Source organism: Eublepharis macularius, chromosome 17 (genome assembly GCF_028583425.1).
Source record: "Eublepharis macularius isolate TG4126 chromosome 17, MPM_Emac_v1.0, whole genome shotgun sequence".
NCBI classification, from domain to species: domain Eukaryota; kingdom Metazoa; phylum Chordata; class Lepidosauria; order Squamata; family Eublepharidae; genus Eublepharis; species Eublepharis macularius.
Window position 1 is genome coordinate 30,021,556 of NC_072806.1, and position 21,369 is coordinate 30,042,924.

Here is a 21,369-nt window from a genome sequence, read left to right on the forward strand (position 1 = left end):
ATGCTACAGGAAGGTCTTTCTCTGCCTGAGGCCTTGGAGCCCCAATGGATTGATGGTCCGGATAAAAACAAAGCAACAGGTGAAAGCAAAAAGACTAACAACATTGATTCCCTGAGTTCTAGTGAGTTCATTGTATCTGAGGGAGGGAGCTCTTATTCACAAAAGCTCTTACTGGAATAAACATTAGTCTTTAGGGTGTCACTGGACTTCTCTTTTGCTTTGCTATATTAGACTACTGCAGCTACCCTACCAGCATTAACTCTGTATAAGGCATATGTCCATATACATGGAGGCTGTTTGTACCTGCCACAGGTGACCAGAACAGTAGTTGCTGAGTATCCCATAATATTGACAGTCCTGGACTGTGCTATATGTTGCAAATGTAACTCCAGCAGCGATGGGATTTTGAAGCCTGCTGATCGTCTGGCAGCTTTTGAAACCCATTTTTTAATGTGGGCAAACATCTTGCTGCCTCTGAATCAGAACTCAGCAAGAATGCCAGTGGCCCGAGCTGGCCTGCAGCCTGGCATAAGGAAGGTCCGTGAACAGGGTGGCGGACCCTTGGCTGCTCTTCCTTAGGAAATCCCTTGTTGGTTACTTGTTGGTTTTCAGTTGTAACATAAACACTTTCCAGATACAACCCTAAGTAGAGAGAATCAGTTATGTCTGAAATTTAGGGTCCAGATTTCCTCCCCATTGCAGTCTCCCCTCTCCTCCTCCTCCTCCTCTGCCTCCTCCTCTGGAATGCAACCTTGCAGAGTTTTTCTGCTGCTGTTCATTTAAATGCTAATGATTTAATTTCTGGCAATTTGTGTGTTTGAGAAAGAAAAGCAGGCGCTCATTCCCAGGAAGGAATTGATAGTCAGGATTTGCAATTAAGTGCACGTAATGTGATTAAAAGAATCAAAGGCTCCGTTGTTTGCTGTCAGCCGGTTAACGATGGGGCTCTGGGGCTTTGCTGTCGAAGCGCTGCTGCTGTGGAGGATGAATTGTCTAGTCGGGTGTCTTTTTCATGAACGGCCTTTTTCCTGAGCAGGGGGAAGCTCCAGGGGGCCAAATATGGAGGACTGATCTTGTGTGTGCATATGCCATGCCCATTTGGGGGGGGGGGTCTGCAACATGGTCATGGCCAAGTTCTATTGTGTGTTTTTTCCTGCTACATAGTCTTACAGATTGAAAAAGATAGGGCTGCCAATTCTGTTTTGGGAAATTCCTGGAGATTTTGGGTAGAGTCTGGGGAGAGCAGGGTTTGAGGAGGGGAGAAGACTCAGTTGGTAAAATGTCATAGACATCACCCTCCAACGCTTCCATTTTCTCCAGGGGAACTGATCTCTGTTGTCTGCAGATCAGTTGTCATTCTAGGAAATCTCCAGGTGCCCCCTGGAGTCTTGATGATGCTTTGACGTGCTTCCCATATCGTTTGATAGGTGCCTTATTAGTGTTTAGTCCAGATGTCAACACTTGTCTGGTTAGATTCAGGTAACCTGCATTTCAGTTTTGTTAGAAATTATCCTCATGGCTTTTTGCATTTAGTTTCTTTGCTCGTACCAGTGTTCCCTTCCCCCTGGTTACAAATCAATGAATTTTTCCAGTGTTATTTTTTTTTGTCAGTCGCGTGCAAACTGCACAAAATGTAGAAATGGTGCATGAAAGAATCAAAACAGTCTCCAAGGAAAGCAATGAAAACGGAGTAGATCAGAACCAATGGCAACATACCAGAAATCTGTAGCTGGAGTGTCCCTACGAGCAGAATTGGGTTAACCATCTTTGGAAGCTAGAGCTTGGCGACTAGTCTTTAACTTACACCTTAAAATGCTCAATAGTAACTCTGGATATCTATCCCCAGGGGTCATTTCGTAGAAAAAGAAGTGGATGGGCTTATTAGCATGATCATTACCATAATTCATTAGCATATGCCATGCCCCTTGACATCACCGGAAGTGTGTCATTAGCATGACTGATTTTGCATGTGCCACACCCCTTGACATCACCTATCTTGGCTGTTTTGGACCCAATCCTGGCTATTCAGGACTGAAATTGGGCCCAAAATGGCAAAAAGGGCTGAACATGGCTGAAAAGGGGCCCAAAATGGTCAGGATCGGGCCGCTCATGAGTGGGAGAGTGATCCACCACCCGTCAGAGGCCCGATCTGGGCCGTTGCGCCCCCAATCCAGGCTAAAATGGGCCCCAAATGGCCGAGAGTCAGGTGGGCGGGGCCACCTGATATGTGACCTCTTTGGGGGAACTGCTGGAACTGTGTTCCTATGCGTTCCCCCTCGAAATGAGCCCTGTCTATCCCTATTATAAGCAGATTCATATCATTCCTCTTGGTTCAAGATTCTAGACACAAAACTTTATCTTATTGGGCTAAATCCTGACACTATTCAGGGCGTGGAATTTGCAGTCTTAGATTAAGAAGAATATCCAAGAAAGGGATTATTTGAGCACATGGTCTCGTGCCCACAGGGTTTGTTCCTCTTTATTTTTCGGTATCCCTCCACCAAAAGCATTGCCTTCTTATGCTTTTTATTTAACTACCCCAAATTGCTTTAGAGCTTTTTTTATTAACACGCTTGAATGCGCAGCCCGCGCCAGGAAGATTAACCAAGATTCCTTATTCAGACCACCTTTGTGGCTGTTTTCAGGAGAAAATTAGTACTTTTAACACGTATTTTGCTGGAGTGTCCTCTTTATATTAGCCTTAGGAATAGGTTTTTAACCCAGTATTTAGATAATTTTTCATATCTTACCATAACTTAATTTTACTCCTTCTAACTGATAGATCTCCAAATTTTACCCTTGCTGTTGCAAGATTTTTTTCATTGGTTTAATGTTGTGTCCAGATAATGCTACTCAGCAGACAGTTTTTGACCGCTCAAGACTTTTAATCGAGGAGTGTTAATCAGATGAAAGGAAAAGGAAAGGATGCTGTGGATGTATTTCACTAATGCCAAACAAGATACCTTCCTCTGGTGCAGGAACCTTTTGTGCCGCCGTGTAAGACTCATGGCATAGGGTAACGCGCCACCATTAGCTTTTTTAAAAAATAATAATTTAATAACATTAAAATACAGTAAAACATAACAACCAGGAAATTATAAAAAACTTATTATAATTTTAAACAACCAAGGTTTTCAAAAATGTAGAAGATTTTTGTAGATAGTTGTAAGAGGGATTATATCGTTTTCTGAGAGATGCTGCAGAATTGGGTACCAAGTGGTGTGAAATTTAGTGCTGTAGTCAGCATTATTAAGTTGTGTCATGCTGTCCGCTAACTTAGCCATCACGAAGTGATCCCAGACTTTTTTATACCACTGCCCTATGCCAGGGGCTTTAGGGTTTTTCCAAAATGCAGCTACCGTTAACTGAGCAGTTGCAATGAGGATGCTAATGGTCTCCATTTTATCTTTCCACAGTTGTAAGTTTGGCCAGTATGTCAATAGGAATGATTCTGGGAGAAAAGGTAGATCATTTCCTGTGATATGTAAAATCAGGGAATGAATCTGACTCCAGAAAGGTTCGATCACTGGACATTCCCACCAATAATGTATATAAGAACCGAGGGTGTTGCATCCTTTCCAGCAAAAGCGCTGAGCTGGAATTAAAAGATATGGGAGGTCCGTTTTGGAATAAGATACCACCTTGTGTATACAGCTTAAAACATTGCATTCTGACAGAATGTACTTTGGAACAATTATTTGAGGTTTTCCAGATATCACCCCACCATTAGCTTAATATAACTGCAGGATCCAACCCTTGACATTTTGGTAAGGTTTTTTTTTTAATTCCTTCGATGTGTTGGGCTGTGTCCACACGGAGACAATTCTTTGTGAAACACTTGTTGACGTTGCGTCTGAAAAGGCATTTGCAGCCATGGAACAGCCGCACAGCAGATTTTGATGCCCTCTCCTTGCCTCAGTCCCCTTCCCCCTTGGATGCCAACTCCCCCTGTCCACCAGAGGGCTTAAAAGGAAAAATGAGGAATTGCTAGATTGCCGTTGTGTTACTTCCACCGTAGAACTCCGCAATTAAAAAAACTGGAGACTTCAAAAAATAAATCTATAGTGATCTAACAGTTCCCATTTCATTTATTTTTTAAAGCCACAAATAAAACTCTAGCATGTATTGAGGAGAGGATAGTTCTGATGGGGGCTGAGACAAGCAAAATGGTGCCAGTGGGGGCGGGACGTGCAAAAACGCACATCTTCTGATCTTCTTGGAATTCAAATATACTTTGATTGCAGTCATGCCAAAAAGATGGCACCAAATTGATCAGGGCAAGACTGGAGAAAATTGTGTGTGTGGGGGGGGGGCGCAGGATATGTAAGGGACAGCATCATGCGGCTGCTCAGAAAATATGAGCAAAGGGGCGTGGAGGGCAACGTTATCTGAGCGCGCCTGACCAACATGCTGGGAGCTGATTCAGAAAACTGTGTGTGTCTTCTGGAGTGCCAAGAGTAAAGCATGCCTGTAGTTTTAAATCAGAAATACTCCAGTTCCAACTGTCCAAAGGTTTGGAAAACACTCCTCCAACAGCTGTTTACGCCAGCCAGAAACATCTGAGCAGTCTTTTCCAGCCTAAAACTCTTTTCTTCCTCTGTCCAGCCATATTCAAAAGTGAAAAATAAAAGTGTTCCTTTCACACCCCATCTGGTCAGGTGGAGTACGAGGCATTTTCCAGTGGTTTGGAACTGAAGGCCTGGATGTTGTTGTCCAACATTAAGTGCACTATTGGATAAAAAAAGCTGGAGTGGAAGAAATGTTGCTGGAAATCTTTTTGGACAATTCAGCTCTGCCTAAGGGCATTTAAGCGTAAATTGTAGGTGTCTTCCCCCCCTCCCCAATCTAAAAATACCCTTTTCTTTTCTAGGTTCCATTCCATCATCAAAGCGTACTGGAATTCCGGCTCCTCGGGAGCTGCCAACAGCCGCTGTGGCCAGAGAAAAAGCCGTTTTGCGGCCTAGGAAGACTCAACCTAGCCCAACTTCCTCCGGAACACCGACACCCACCAAGCACTTGCGCCCTTCTGCCAAATCCAAGAATGAGGCTGAAGGTGGAGACAAGGCCGTTCTGGAGTCGCAGGTTAAAGAGCTCCTGGCCGAAGCCAAGACAAAAGATTCTGAGATTACCAAACTCCGAAGTGAGCTGAAGAAACGCCAAGAACCACCAAGTTTTGATGCGGCCAGCCTCTTGGACCAGAATGCAGATGCCTTGCCAGCGCTACCAGCCAACGTGGAGCCATTTGTACGGGCTCTTCAGGAAAAAAACAAGGCTTTCCAGAGAGATCTCCTGAGCCTGGGGGAAGAGAACCGGCTGTTGAAAGAGAAACTGAATCATATAGAGCAGTCGCCATTGACAGACACAACAAGCAGCAGCGGCGGTAATAGCAGTCTTCCGACCCCCACTACGCAAGAGTCCAGCTTTGGAAGTCCAACCAAACTTTCTGTGCAAGGCAATGTGGGCGACAGCTACCGACGACTGAATGGGCCTCCCTTACGGAATTCTGGGTCTTCCAGCAGCGATGTAACCAAGGCTTCCCTGTCACCCGATGCTTCCGACTTCGAACATATCATGGACGTACCTTCTAGACCCGTCTCCTCCAGCAGCACCCCCTTCAAGACTTCCAGATGCTCTACCTCAGGGAGCTCGCCAAACAACGTCAGTGATCTCTCTGTGGCCTCCCTCACAGAAAGGATCCAGAGGATGGAAGAGAACCACCACAGCACGGCCGAAGAACTTCAGGCCACGTTGCAGGAGCTTTCCGACCAGCAGCAGGTGGTTCAAGAACTGACGGCTGAAAACGAGAAGCTGGCCGAAGAGAAGGCCATGCTGGAGACGTCCTTCTGCCAGCACCAGGAGAGGGCTGAGAAGCTGAGCCAAGAAAATGAGAAGCTGGTGGCCCTCTTGCAAGAGCGAACCAAGAACGATGAAAGCAAAGCCCAAGAGGCCAAGGTCCATGACCTAGAGCAGAAGTGTGCGGAGCTGCTCGAGAAGGCCCAGTTTGAAAGGGAGAAGATGTTGAACATTCAGCAGCAGCTGACGAGCAGCCTGCGGAGCTTGGAGAGGGAACACCAGGAGTCCCAGGCCTCTGTCAAAAGCCTGAGAGAGGAAAATGAGAGGCTGAACGTCCTCTTGGAGGTGGAACGGCAGAGCAGTGGTGCATTGGCCAAGGTGCTGGAGGACTGCAAGGTCTCTTTGGAAGGCCTGAAGATCGAGAATGGCTCTCTGCGGTCTCAGCTGGACAGTGAGAAACAGAAAGCGGCGGCTATCGACGCCATGGGCTCGGACGCAAACAACTCGGAAGTCCGTGAGATGCTGAAAGCGACCCGAGTGGAGAAAGACCAGTTGGAACTGGCCTGCACTGAACTCAAGCAGGACTTGCTGAAGGCAAATTGCGAAGTGAAGACCTTGCAAGGGCAGCTGTCCAAGGTAACGCAGCAATGGCATTTTCCTCTTCCTCAGTAGGGTGGAGATTCCAGGGCTTGGTCTGGGACAGCTTGGGAGGGGCAGGCAGAGCCAAGCTGGAATCCCTGCAGGATCTGGGGCAGCTTTGTCAGGGAGCAGCGCAGCTCCATTGTGCATTGTGCCCCAAACAATTGTTCGCCAGGGCTGCTGCTTTGCAAGGAAAACATCCCGTTCTGCTCCCATTTCTGCAGCCAATACAGAGGCGCTTCTGCATGGGGAATGTTCTCCATGGAGTCACTTTGCACCCACCATCCCACCCACCCCGTCCCCGCTGCTGGAGTGCTCTTTGCCCCCTTTTTAAAAAGATGGTAGTATCTATATTGCCATCATCCAGCAAAGCTCTAGGGACATATAAAATACTTGCTGTTAAGTTGTAGCTGGCTTATGTTAACCCTGTAGGGTTTTCAAGGCAAGAGACATTCAGAAGCAGTTTGCCATTGCCTACCTCTGCATAGCAAAGAAAAGAGAGTCATGGAAAAAAACAGAAGAGAAAAGCAAACTGTGCCGTGACTTACTAACTACAAAACATACAATCCAGTAAATCTCAATGAAAGTCATTGAGATTTAATTTAGGGTTGCCAGCTCTTGGTTGGGAAATTCCTGGAGATTTGGAGGGGCAAAGCTGGGCGAGAGCAGGGTTTGCAGAGAGGAGGGGGCTCAGTGGGATATAGTGCCATAGAGTCCCACTCTGTTTTCTCCAAGGGAACTGATCTTGGCCATCTGGATATCAATTGGAATTTTGGGAGACCTCCAGATCCCACCTGGAGGTTGGTAATCCTAGGATCTTTACCTCCCCCCCTCCCCGACCAGTGGCCCTGATCTATATCCATCCTCCTTCAGGGTTACTCCTTGCAGCGAAAACTCCAGTCCCGATTGTTAGGCCATGTCTCGGTGAGCCGCCAGGGTAGTCATGTTGACTCCCATTGAGAACAACGTGCCCCCTTGCCTCCTGTGCCACACTGCAGCTCTGAGTGGCTCTCTGCAAGGGACCCCACGTAGAGCAAGGGGATCCCCGGTTCACATCCCGGCTGACCCTGGCAAGGCGCTTTGGGAGGCAAAGTCTCTGGAAATGTCTCGTGCCTTCAAACCTGTCAGGCATTTTGGAGAAACCCCAGAAGAGAGCCGTGCCAGTGACGTCTGCTCAGCCTCTCTTCCTCCCCCCCGAGTCCCTGCACAGCCTCCTGCTTCTCACCAAAGCCCCGCTGGAGCAGACCAGCGGTTTTCAGCATTTCTCCCTTCCCAACTTTGCTGGCGACTTTGATTCCCAGCACAGTCCACCAGAGCGGTGTTGAATTGCACAGCAGGAGCTTGAACGAGAGGAATGCAAACCAGCCAAAAAAAAACCCCTAACTGAGCCATTACCACTGTGATTTCCGACCCACGTTCTGGGAAAGAGCTGCAGGTGTTCTGTGAGAAAAAAAAAACTACCAGAGCACCCCTCTACAGAGGAACATTTCTGCTGCATCTCTGTTTGACTCACTGTCCTATCTGTGCCTCTTTTCTATCGGCCTCAAGGGTCGTTCAGTTCTTTGCGCTGGGTGGAACTGGAGTATTCTCCCACTGCTGATTCTGAGACATGGCAGAATTGCCTGCTCTCAGAGGATAAGCAAGTTGTTCATTGCATCTCTGTGTGAGTCCCTGCTTTGGCCTTGCCTCCTTCCATTCACGCTCTGCTTGTGCGTGCATGTATAATGCTCCCCCTTTTGTGCCCTAATTGCATTCAGTCAGTCCTGCCACAGACATGCGGCAGAATCACCTGCCTTCAGAACGGGGCCACTAGTTGCAGTGCAGCGTAAGTCACTGTTCTCTCCTTGCCTCCCTCGAGGGCCCACACTCCCAAAGTAGATCTTTTCTGGTAGCAAAGCAGGGAGGGTACCTCCAGCTGGAACGCTGAGAGTTTGGAGAGGATTGCCTTTCAGTAACACACCCACCCTGCTGGGAAAGGCTCTGCATTTGCACTTTTAGTAAAATTGCTATTTGTAAAAGGCGTTGCAGTAATTATTTCCTCCCTCCCAAGTTCACTCCTGCAGCACTTCCTCCTCCTCTCCTGGGCAGTTGGACATCATTAGCGGCTTGCTTTGCAGTAAGGCCAGGTGTTCGTGCTGGGGGGGGGGCATGGGGGTGTATTTTATCAGCGAGTCTTGCACTTGTAACCCAAGCCTGCAATTAACCGTTGCCGCTGCTGTGCTGGGTGTCCTGGCTTGGGGAGCAGCCCTTGCTACAAAGGAAGAGGGACTTGCCAAGAGCTTCCACCTGATTTACAGGGATTGGAAACTCGAGCTCTGTTTTGGCTAGGGTTGGTGGTGACCACGGCCTGCGGGAGAGGAGGGAGGGCCACAGGAGGCCGCACTTCGTGAGGCATTGCAGAAAAACTGATGACACGTTTTGACTTTGCTTGGGTTTTATTGCTGGAAGTTTCTTTTTAACAACCACAAATTTCCTGCATTTTATTCTTTCCTTCCTCTGCATTCAGCCAAGCCTTGTTCTCACTGAGGTGAGAAACCTGTGTCAGGACTGTACCATTTCAGATTGCAAGGGGAGGCTCACATGCTTAAGAATGCTTCTCTGTTAAAAAAAAAAAAATCTTGCACACAGAAATCTACCATTAAAGGAGGAGAGGGTAGAACCTTTCTCCCTGGCACATGTCATGAATTTTCTTTTGAAAGGCAGAGCATTTGATTGCAGGAATCTCCACCTCCCTTCTGAAGTGGTACAGCCTCTGTCAATGCCCTGAGAATGAGACTTCTGTTCCAGAGGGCTCTGACACTGACACACAGAGACTTCAGTATATTTAGTAAAGTACAAGGTTGGGATGGTGCACATTTTCCCCAGTGTCATGGCCTCAGCCCACACCTCCCTCTCCCTCAGCTGCATGTTTGGCATTGCATTCATGCAGAGATGCCCAGTTTTGTGCCTGTGGGTGCCACAATACCCACCAACACCTTTCCTGGTGCCCACCAAGTGTTTTTAGAAAGTGGACAGGGCCAGGTGGGAATTTTGCCCAGCAGGTCTTCTGACTGGCCATTGGAGATCTGATTGGCTGGGCAGCTCTTTAAAATTTTTGCTTGGGCAGAGGCTGCCACCACGGCACAAGGATCTTCACTGTGCAACTGAAGGTGTGTGTATGCAATAAAATCTTTTTAACAATATGTTTATTTTAAAAGGAACCCTGTTAAGCAGAGCGTATGCCTGAAATGTTGAAGAGCTCTGTTAGAGTTGTGTATGGCTTCAGTCCCTGACATTTTGTGGTTGGTTCCACCTCCTGCAGTAGCCATTTTCTGGCTGCTTCCCCCACCCTGTGCCAGAATTCCAAAGATGCTCGCAGGCTCAGTAGAACTTCTTCAGCATCTCGTGTCATTTGGGCTTGGCCCTCTGTAGAACGGGACGGTCTTGGTGGGCTACCAGGTGGGGCTGGTGAATTGCATTTAGCCAAGAGAATCGCCGAGTTCTGCCATTTGGTGATTGGGGTGGCGTGTAAAATTATTTGCCCAAGCAATCAAAAATCCATACTAAAGTGAGTGTAATTCTGCACTGAATAAATTACGCAAATCGAGCCGATCTGTGTAATTCCTCTAATTCAGCATAATTTTACTTTGGTTTCACTCCTGGAGAGCAGCAACAAAGAAGATGCCAAATCCCCCCACCCCTCCAAACTACTGGAAAATAGCACAGCAATGTCTCTAAGCATTTCCTGCGCATACCTGCATGGTTATAAGGGCTAGGAACATGGCACAGCTTGTAAAAGAAAGCAGGACAAAATGAATTCCGCCCCTACAGCCTGTGCCTCCGCAGAATTGTGCCAGCTTTCTGCTTTCTTCCATGCTCAGGTTGAGAAGGAGCGTGGGCAGCTGAAGGAGGTATGTGAGCGGCAGGCAGAGCAGCTGAGCCGTGCCGGCCTCCAGCTGCAAGAGAAGACCTCTGAGAACGAAGCCGAGATTAGAAACCTGAAGGAGACCATCTTTGAGCTTGAGGACCAAGTGGAGCAGCATCGGGCACTCAAGCTGCACGACAACCAGACCATCAAAGATCTGGAGAGTAGGTGGGACTGGGCGATGGGGGGGACGGGACAGGACTGCCTCTTAGCAGAGGTTCGTGGACAATCTGGTGAGATTTCCGTTTTGAAAACCTGAAAGGAAATTCAGGTTTATTATGAAAATGCAAAAAATGGTCAAGATTTTTTAGCAGTGGGTGAAGAATTTAAGGAAAGAGCAGCGAGCCTGACCGGCGGCTAGCTTTGCAGCAGGGCCATTTCGAATTGGGTTCCTGGGCAGGTTATTTCCTGGTCCTGCCATTACCCAGTTCTGCCAGCAAGATTCGGGAGGGTTGCGTGGAATCTAACCAAAGTAGTCCAGGATTCCGTTCTGACTCTAAATGTCCGGCTAGGGCCCCTCCTAGGAAGCTCCCTAGTAAGACACAAAAGAGACAGGCCTCCCCCGTCATTTAAATCCAGTGATCAAATGGCTCTGAACAATTTTAGCTATCATGGCTGACAGCAGTTGAAAAGCAAGCTGGTTGCCTTTTAAAAAAATACTAGTCATCACATCTTTCTACAGAACGCGTGTCAGGAGACACAGTGGTGGTCGGGAAGGGTAGTTTAAAAAGACAGAGTTGGTGGCAGGGCAAAGGCTTTGCTATACACTGGAGCTGCATGAAGGGGCTGTGAAATGTCAGAAGGGAAACTTCAGCCTTTTCAGGACCTTTTCAGCTCCAAGTCCTGCTCTCGAAGGGAGCTCCAGCCCATTTCCATTCCTGGATGCCTCTGGTTGCAATCTCACATAGTTTTAGACTGGAGAGGTGAAATTGACAGAGCCTTCTGGGAGGCAAAGATGACATTAACAAATCCTCTGAGGAACGATCTCTGCTGGCTCTACTTCTTTAAACTACCCTTCCAGGCTAACAGTGCATCTCCCTTCATCTGACAAACTTGCGCTGAGGCGTCTCATGTAGCGAGAGACTCAGACTGAAAGAGATTTGCCCCAAACTCACCAGTGAACTTCAGGCAACTGGTTTGAACCCTGGATTCCTCCACCCAAGTGTAACTCTTCAGCCTCCCTGCTGCTAGTTTTATGGCAGAGCCTCTTCAAAGATGCTCAAAAAAATTAATAAAGCCTAAGGGATTAAAAAAAAATTAGTAAAGCCCAATATCATCTGCAATTTGGAATAAATAAAATAACATCCATAACTGATAGTGTTAAAAGAAAATAAAAGTAGCATTTGAGTGCAATATAAATTTTAAAATTTGCAAGCAGATTGGGAGCCAGTGAAGTTGGCAGGGATTCTTCCCACCTTTTCCAAAATAAAATCACTTTTGCAATGACTTTTATAGGCAGCATGTTGTTCACCTGTTTGGGAGGGGGCATTCCAGGCCCCACCCCACAGGTGAATTGTATTGTGACTACAAATACAGTGAGTAATTCTTGTGTGCAACAGCGTGCATGAAGATCTCTGAATTGGGGCCTGCAAAATAGTATTGAAATGTAAGATTGCCACCTGCTGGCAGAAAATAGATCACATTGGCCTGCTTTGTTTTGATAGCAAGAAGACTGACTGATAAGGAGAAAATAGCTAATTTTTGCAAAACCACAACCTTAGCAAATTAAGCTGGACATTTTTTGAAAAATTAATCTCCAGTTCTCTTCCTTTTTTCTGGGTAGTGTTTTTATTTTATGATATATAAAGCTATAAAAATATATTAATTTCTAATATTTGCTGACACAAAGAATAGTGATGGACAGTGGTTTTAGCTGGCTTTGAGAACAGCTAGGTGAATTCATGAGGATATTAGGTTTGTCAACAGCAGCTGACCATAACAGCTAAACAGAACCTCCAGTCTCAGAGGCAGTTTACCTTAGAACACAAAACTCAACGGACAATCAACGAAGGGCTGCCATTTTCTTTGGGCAATGTTTATGAGCTTCCTGGAAGGAGCATTTGCCTGGCCTTTGTTGGAAACGGAATGCTAGGCTAGAGGGACCATTGATCTCAGATGGCTTTGGGCTATATGTTAGTGTAAAATCCCCCACCCTCTCAAAAAACCCTGCAATATTTTGGGGAGCAAATATCCTCTTGAGATTGAAGGCACCACTGGATAAGGAAGGATTTTCCTCTTCCGTCTACCTGTATGTGAGTTTTGACTTCCCTGCCCAAAGGTGTGACCCTTGCCTCTTAGGTCAATCTGCCCAACTGAGCCCATAAGGGCTCTGCAGCGGTTCAGGCTCCATGGCATCTTATTAATTCTGCCAAGGAGAACAGGCTGGTAAACCCAGTTCTTCCTTCCTCCCGTTCCCCCCCTCCCCATTAACCCTGTGAAGTAGGTTACGCTGAGAGGGGCCCAAGCTTACCCAGTGAGCTTCACAACTGAGCGGGAACTATGAACACAAGTTTTGCCACTCTGACCAGTAGACTGTTCTTCAGCATATCACAAGAGAATCTTCCCCTGTAAACTTTCCCCAGGTAATCTGCTGAAGCTGGAGGACCAGAAGTTGGACTTGGAGAAGCAGTTGAAGACCCTCACCAAGCAGATCAAGGTGATGATGTTAGCCAGCTCTGGTTGACGTTAGCAGGGCAGATGTGGGACGGCATCCCTAGTGGGGAGGGGTGTGACTTGCGAGTCAGATCTGCCACCCGGTGATAGGCTGCCTGCGGATGGCATCAGGCACAGTTAATCTGAGATAATTACAGTGATTCGGATCTTGATCATTGAAAACATGCCAGAGAATGGCAGTGTGGTTTTTCTAGCTGCAAGAATTTGGAGCCCTAAATGCACTCTGTATATGTTCAGAAAGCACTATCTACGTACTTCTTAAACTCAGTAAACAAGGCAATGTGGATGACGCCTCCCCTAAACTGGAAATGTTGGGGCACACACATGAATCATCATGAAGCTGGCTTATCCCTTAGTCTTTCTAGTTTGTGCTCTAGCTGGAAACAGCTCTCCAAGTCCTCAGGCAGAGAAGGCTTTTCCCGTACGCTGGATATCTTTTTAACCTGAAGTGTTGAGGAATGAACAAGAATCATTCTGCATGCAAACCGGGTGCTCTGTCGCTAAATGGGGGTCCCTTCCTATCCAAAAACCCCATGGTCCTTCAAGGCTAATATTGTCTGCCTGGACCAGCAGGAGTTCTCCAAAGCCCCAATCAGTCTGCATATGCAAATGATCTTGAAAGGCTGGCCCAATCAGGGAAGAATGACCAAGCTGGCAGTGGGCGGGGGCGCAAGCAGGCAGCAGCCTGCCAGCCACACAGGGAAGCTGTATCCCTTTGGGAAAATACACTTGACCCCTTTTTACCCCCTTAGGGATGAATTTCTTAAAATCCCTTTTTAGTGGGTGTTTACATCATGAAAGGAATGTTCTCCCCAAATGTCATGTTTCTAGGTCCAGGGGTTTGGGCTGGGCATTGATGAGTCAGTCAGGACATTTGTCCTTATATATATATAGATAGATACATGTTCATTGATTCCCTTATTTAGGGACTGACTTGTTTGTCCAGAAGGACATTGTTGCCACATTACATCATATATTAAATTGGATCTTGTGCAAGTGGATAAGCTCAGGCGGTATAGCTGATGTTATCAGGTCCCGTAATAATATTACCTGTATGTTAATTGGGGAGAAGTTTGGCATCTAGGTCTGTTGCAGGGTTTGGTTCCTGAGTTTGAATCTTTGCTGGAGGGTCCATTATTATTGGTGAGAGTCTGTTTTAAGTTGGGGGGGGGGACTGCCTTTAGGCAAGGAACTGAATGCGATCAAAGGCCCATGAAAGAAAAATACGCTGAAGAGGCTGTAGGTTATTGAAATGGTTTAAGTTGTGAGCTGTAGGTAATAGCTGGTGGAGTTCTGGTGTTCGAAGCTGTCTTGTCTTGGGCTGGCTCTCGGAACCAGTCTAGCTGTTAACCTGCTCCTTTACACCAAAGAAAGAAAAAGGTTTGCTGTTGGAGATCCCGGAGCAGAGATGCCAGGCAACAAACTTGGGACTTTCTGCATGCCACAGCTGGTGTGCTGCTCCCCCCCCCCTCACACTGCCTTGCTTCTTGTTGGATACTCTGTGCAAAGAGAGGATGGCGGTCTGGTGTGGCCCTTCCACCAGCCCCAGGGCCCAGGCAAATGCCCACTCTCTCTCCACCTTCCAGAGCCTAGACTTACTTTTCCAGCCAGGCTCAAGTCCTGTCCTTCTTTCCCCTGTCCTTCTCCCCCCTGCCCCCATAGGAGGACACAGAAGAGTGGCACCGTTTCCAAGCGGACTTGCAGACGGCAGTGGTGGTGGCCAACGACATCAAGTGTGAGGCCCAGCAGGAGCTCCGCACAGTGAAGCGGAGGCTGCTGGAGGAGGAGGAGAAGAGCGCTCGGTTGCAGAAGGAGCTGGAGGAAGCGCAAGGAAGCTGCAGGTAGGGGGCCAGTGAGCACCTGCCCTTTGACTGTTGGGTGACATACGTGCATGGGAGGCGGGCTCTGTCCCCAGAGTTACATGTTCTACCTTCACCCTGATGTGCGCACTTGCACACTCTCTGCCTCTTCTCCTTGTCTTACGTATCTTTCTTGGCAGGTTTTGTTGCCTCCTGTTCAGAACCGTCTTCCAGCACTGTTTGTTCCACTTGCTGTGCTGGCCGTTTGTCTCCCAAGCCGCTGCCTGCCCCCCCGTAATCCTGCTAGCAGTGAGACACCATGTTGTCAGGGCCTTAATCAGGATCAGTGCGTGCTCCCCCACCCCTAATAGTCATTTTGCCCCTACCTGAAAGGGTTGTTTTTTGTTTTTTTAACTCAGCTTTTTCGTTTGTACCATTCCCACTTATATTTTGTTTTTTGAACGGGGATGTTCCTGGTTACAACAGGAGGCGGTGCTTTCCCCAAATGACAGCACGCCAAACTCCCTCTGCCTGACCTGCTCAGCTTGGCCACTCCATCCTTCCACCTGGCCCATTGGCCCTGATCCTGCTTGAACTTGGCTGGGGGGAGGAAACCTTCCTTTGAGGCCCCATGGGTTCAACAAGCCATGCTTAAAGGGGATCGGAGGTAGCTTAAGAAAATTATTTATTTAAGGAACATGTGATTTATAAATACACATTATAAAAATACTGTTCCTATTCAGCTAACAGCTCTTAAGCACTCGAATACACAGTGCTTGGCTGTTGGGTTGCAGAGGCCTTTGTTGGTTGCGCAGAGGAGACCCTCCCCCAATTCTCCCTTTCTTAAAAACCTCCCCTAGGGACATGGTGGCCTCATCAAAGAAGAGGAGCTGGTTGCAGCCCTGCAGGTGTTTATAATTCTGTACAGCCGCTGAGTGCTGCCTTATTGAGATCTGAAGCATCACGGTTCAAAATGCCGCCCGGAAGGGACGATATCTACCTAGGCAGCTGTGTCTTCTTAGTCCCCTCATTTTCAAACTCTGGGCAGGACAAGCTCTAGCATGCCACGAAAAATCAAACGAATTAACCCATTGCCAGTGTGAATGCAAAATACTAACCTGCAGAGGGAGGAGTCTGCCCGTAGTGACTCAGTATGATCTGCTGATCTGGCCTTGCCTCTTTTCAGTCTGTGATTCTGCTATTGCTGCACAGTGGTTGCGACTGAATCGTTCAGTCATCCCTTGATGCAGAGATACCGCAAAACTACTAAACTTCAGAGGAACGAAACTGTTGCGTCCATGTACAAGACTCGCTCTGGACTTCCCTCCGTCCAGTTGAGGAGCACATTCGGAACAGTGACTCGTACAGAAACACAAGACTTAGGTTCTCTATGAGGGTGGGGGATTCTTGCATACTCTAAAAAAATACATGCCTCCAGTTGTAATTCAGTACAACAGGCGGGCGTCAAAAAATTGAGAAATGCTGACCTAGCCTCAGTGATTTGTAAGTTAATTTCAGAAATGGATTGCTGAGGGAAGGGACTCGGCACCTTGCGTTGTGCTGGTTTCTCCTGCATTTGTTACTTCACACATTTCGTTGGGGACCAGATTGGGGCAACAGTGTCCCAAGCATCCTGGACACCTGGTGTGTGTGTGCATGCCGGGATTGGAGCAGGGAGGCTGTGGTGCCTCTCTCCATGGCAGAGAATCAGACATGCTCCCCAGAGCAATGAAAGTTTGTGTGGAGCTCCACTGTTTCATCTTGAATACAGACTTGCAACAAGATTCCTGTTGATTTCCCCCAAACCATACATGTACCTCTGCCTAGAGAAGTTACTTTTCTAATAAGATGTGCGGTATATATATTTTGTCTTTTTATTATGGATTGATTAGATAATAGCTGCTGGATTGTAGTTGGATTCTCTCCCACACTTTCTGTAAGGCGCATGGGTGTATCCCACACATTTAAGACAGCTGAAACGATACAGTGATTCACTGGTCTGGTAGTGAATTCACCAGTTTAGATTAATCTCTTAGAAACGTTTTGATTGTCTGAAGTTGCTTCTGATTTAATTGGGCAGCAGGTTTTATTTTTCCCAAGCCATCCATTACCTTTAATGCTCGTACTTACTGAAAACTTCAGACGGCCAACATTACCTGCCTACCGTGCCTGCCTACCGTGACAGGCTACGTTGGGAAGCGACGCCTTTTCCTTTACAACAATGGTTTTTACTCCTGTGCAAATGTGTCCAGTTCGGGCAGCTAAAACTGATGATGCTTTTATATGTAGTACCACTCCTGCACACGTACCCACACACTCAAATTGCCAATCATCTTTATACCTCCTTTGTATCTTGGGATTTTTTAGTCAGATTGGCCCTCAACCCATATTCCAAACCAGCATTTCTTGACTGCAGCTCTCTCCCTGCCCCCTGCCCAGGAGCCATGACACCAGGCCTGTTTTGGCCACACTTTTTCACACAAAGGCAAAACAGTGTCGCTGGTCGGATACACTTCCGTTCCACCTTGCTAGCATTCCTAGAATGGAAGATGCAGGCAGACTGGTGATTTTAAAACGGAGACAGGAAAAGGCATATGAGCTTAATCCAGCATTCCCCAAGGACACTCTCTTCATTATGGAGTTTTGCTTTATGGACCTGTCTGTCTGTCTCTGGTTTTGCTCGTTTGCGTCTGTCCAGCTTCCTTGTTACGTCGCTCTCAGATAGCGTGGAACTGTCAGCAGCTTCATCTCCACCAAGCAGCACAACTTCCCGGTCTTTATTTTGATGGCGAGCCGAGTACAGAATGGCCATCCTCCAATGCCAGCTAAATTGTGTTGACCTCAGAGTATCCTGGTACTGCTGTAGGAAGTTGGAATTGTTGGACCGGTTGCCTATTTCAATGCAGCTCAGTTTGTTTGCAGGGTGGAAATCCCTGGTGCTCAGGGGGACGTTCAGGTTCTAATCATCCAAGAAGCTAGCATGCTTCATAAACAAACCCACAGCCTTCAGTTCCAATAAAAAGTGGATTCTGCAGCCTGTATAAATCACAAAAAACAGGTGCTTCTTTCTGTTATTTTTACATCATTTATTTTGGAATATTTTTCTCTATTTGTGGCAGGAGCTCTAAGGGCATTGGAAATGCCAACTCCACTGGCCACAGGAACTGCTCTGGAGGCTTGCTTTTTCAGTAAGCACTTTCTAGAGCATCTCTGTGGCCTGCAGGAGCTTTCGTTGATTTTTAAGCAAAATCTGAGGAAGCAATAGGCTGGGTCCCCTGTGCTGCTGCCGATTGATGGCATAGAATACCATTCATGTGATCAGTCTAGAAATGCACATCTGAGGACACAGCTAGATAACTGCAAGGGAAACACGGGCATTCCCAACTCCTGTTGCTAAGGAAAGGGTGCATGGGGCATTTGCGGGGAAGAGGAAAGCTTTAAACTTCCTTCTACCGCTGAGTCCACCCTGCAAAACCCCCTCCTTCCCAATTCTGCTTTAAAGGGTTTTTTCCTCCTTAGCTGGACATCAAAACTAGAAGTTGGTCTGGCTGTATGAAAAAATAGCTTTAGATGTTTGCAGAGAAGGTTTGCAGAGAGGAGCCGGTAGTCACAAAAGGGATGAATCTCCGTCCTGCATCTGCTCTGCAAAAGCACTGTTCCCCCACTCGTGTGTTTCTGGTAAACATAGGATTGGGGCCACCCGCTTGGTGCCCGACAGTCCACTACCACCCCAAGTTGCTGGAAGAAACTGTCTGGTGCATGCAGCGTGTTGTATTTACAAGAGATGCAAAACAGCTAATCGCGTGTTGCAGTACCTCCTCCATGTCTGAAGGGGAGCCCGGCAGACCCCAACGGGTCCCGTTCTTGCCTGTTCCTACGAGTCTTCTTTTCGGTGGTTCTTGTGGCTCGCACTCAGCTGGAAGCCCTGCCACAGAACCAGCCACAAAGAGACGTGGCCGTTTGCCATGTCCGGAGCGCCTCCTGCCTCCAGCTTTTTCCACGTTACCACTGACCGTGTTGATCACCCCAACCCCGTCCCCAGATCCTCTTTTATTTCTGGAGCAGCTGTTGAACTTGCAGGACCTGTGAGGTCTCCAAAGCGCACCTGAACTAAAGGTAAGAAATCCCTTCAATCCCCAAGAGGGAGCAACCCCGTCCCACCCCACCTCCCAATTCTACTAACTTGTTTCCCTCTCCGTGCTCCTGTAACCTTTCCCAGGGCTGCAACATGCTTTTTAATGTGCCTTTCTCTTTTCTAGAGTTCAGCTTGCACTGTGTGTCTGTCTTAAGCCATCCAGGTTGGTCTTTGTCTGCCGATGTGTCCCCCCTGCAATGTGCCTGTGTGTTGCTGCTGTCCCGTCTTGCCACGGGAAGGCTGTGGCTCAGTTCCGCACCTGCTTCCTGAGTCTGGAAGACCCGTTTGCCCCCTCCTTTCCCCCAATACCTGGCTGCTCTTCAGGTCCTCTCGGGTAAGGAGACTGACACACAAGGGCTGGCTGGAGAAATGCCTGCGGTCCCGGGTTGGGCTGGACTTGCCGGTGGTGTGGGTCGAAGATGCCCCTGTGGTGGCCTGCCAGACAGACAGGAGAAAGAAGGGCTCGGTTCCATTTAGAGTTGAGGGGGTTCAGGACATTTGGGGATGTCACATCCCTGACCACCACCCGGAAGGTAGGTCACTCCGAGAGCTCTTTGCAGAGCGGCGGCTGTGATTCCCACGGGCGCTTTTGTCCTCAGAACAGCCTTGCAGGTATGTCCACCAAAGTTTTTAGCCAGCCCAAATGGGTGGAATCCCCTTCCTGAACGCCCTCACTGATTGGAGGCCTGAAAGAAACCAAAGTGGGGCGGTGGTGGGAGAAGTAGAACCATTCTTCTTCCAGCTGTCAAAGGTTTCCTTGCCTGGAGGTATTTCTCAGTGGGGGCTCTGAGCTTGCACTGTTCCCTCTTCCTGCTGAGACAGGCCCTTGCGCCCTCCAGCCCTCTTGATGTCTGCTGAGACTGGCAGCAGCTCTCCAGGGTCTTTCCCAACAGCAGGAACTGAACAGGGGGGACATTCTGCATGCCGAACATGCTCTGCCACCTAGTCACAGCCCCTCGCAAAGCCATGACCCAAGTCCAAGCCATGAGGCTGCTGGTTTGAGCCCCAGCATCCATCGTGGTGGTGGTGGTGGTGGTGGTGGTGGTGGGAGTTAGTTCCAGCCTTCCTCCAAGAGGAGTGGACAAGTGTGCACTTGGGGCCTCTCACTGCTGGCGCTCTGGCTTTGTAATTCAACCTTGTATCAGCATCTCCTAAAGCGCTCTTGGTGTCTCTCTCTGTCTCCACAGATCTCTGATCTCAGCCAACTGATACAGCCCCAGGAAGAACTCTGAGTGGAATTGGGACCAGCAGCGGCTTTTGAAACTCAGGAACAGATATTTCGCCTGAGAAAAGAAGGATGAGCAATTCTCCCTCTCCTGTTTTTTTCCCCTCTCCCCCAGGGCTGGACTTTCTGGGATCCAAACTGCAAAAGCTGTTCTCATCTTTCCTTTTCCAGCCTGTCATTTTTGAATTTTATTCATACTGAAGACAGTGTGGCAGAACTGGATCGATCAAAACTAGCTGAGGGCTGCAAGCCCCCAAATCTGAGACACCGTTAAAAGCATAGGCAAGGGGCATTGTTCTGCATCCCTGAGGCTCTTTCCAGCCGGTCCACATCTCTCTCTGGAGGCCGCAGGTGCGCTCGCATTGATGGAGGGGATGCAGCTGGCAGGGCTGAGAAGGGGCAGGACCCCTCCACGGGTGCCCACCAGCCTGGATGTTTTGGAGGCCTTCGGGAGAGATCTGCCACTAGGTGGCAACAAGCAACTTGGACGACAGAAGAGACTTCTCTGCCTGGCGGAGCCCAGTGCCACTTGCTGCTTTTCCTGCCTAGGCAGGCAGGGAGATGCACAGAGGTGGCGGCAAGAAGCAAGGACCTTGGAGCAAGCGAGAGCCCCTTGTGCAGCCACATGGGCTCCCTGCTGGCAGCTGCTGCCGACTCTTCCACCTGCTCCTCCCATCTCTTCCCTTTGTGAGGAACCTGGCAAACTGCAAGCTACTTGAATCCTCGCCACTTGCAAGCCATGGATCTCCGAGTCTCAAGATTGCCTTTGAACTGCGAGAGCCGAAAACAACACTCTTTTAAAAAAAACTGTTTGTAATTTAAACAAATGCCACGACCCCTAGATCCTAGCAAAGCACACGTTTCAGTTTGCTGTCTGGACTGAAGGGACATTGGCTCCTTGGACGTGGAATTGTTTTTCCATCTTGCAGGCTGTGGGAGCAGCTCTTTGGGGTGACATCAGATCCCATTTAATTTAACCAAGCTCCCCCCCTTTTTCCCCCTTCAAAGTCTGTGTTTGGATCTTTCTACTCAGGTGTAGCCTTTGGTGTTGGCAATGAGGTCTTGCGTTTGCACCCATGCAGTTCTTTGTTCCACTTGCTCCAACGTGGCTCAGGCAAGAGCTATGGATTGTTTCCCTTTGGAAGACAGGAAGAGCAGGAGCTTGCAAGTGGTGGCCCCTGAGCCAAGCCCATCTGCCTTT

The 21,369-nt window shown here is 48.3% G+C and overlaps 1 protein-coding gene across 3 annotated transcripts in view; it reads left to right on the top strand.

Moving 5' to 3' along the window:
* The window catches only part of SPECC1 (sperm antigen with calponin homology and coiled-coil domains 1), a 108,914-nt gene that overhangs the window by 46,505 nt on the left and 41,040 nt on the right, over positions 1 to 21,369 (top strand). For 2 of the 3 annotated variants that reach the window (XM_055001354.1, XM_055001352.1), the window contains 4 exons: positions 4,871 to 6,429; positions 10,293 to 10,500; positions 12,919 to 12,992; positions 14,672 to 14,850. In XM_055001354.1, coding sequence (XP_054857329.1) covers positions 4,871 to 6,429; positions 10,293 to 10,500; positions 12,919 to 12,992; positions 14,672 to 14,850 — 2,020 coding nt within the window. Of the gene's footprint in view, positions 1 to 4,870; positions 6,430 to 10,292; positions 10,501 to 12,918; positions 12,993 to 14,671; positions 14,851 to 20,130; positions 20,211 to 21,369 lie in introns of those variants that run through there. The other variant, XM_055001353.1, reaches the window with a different exon arrangement.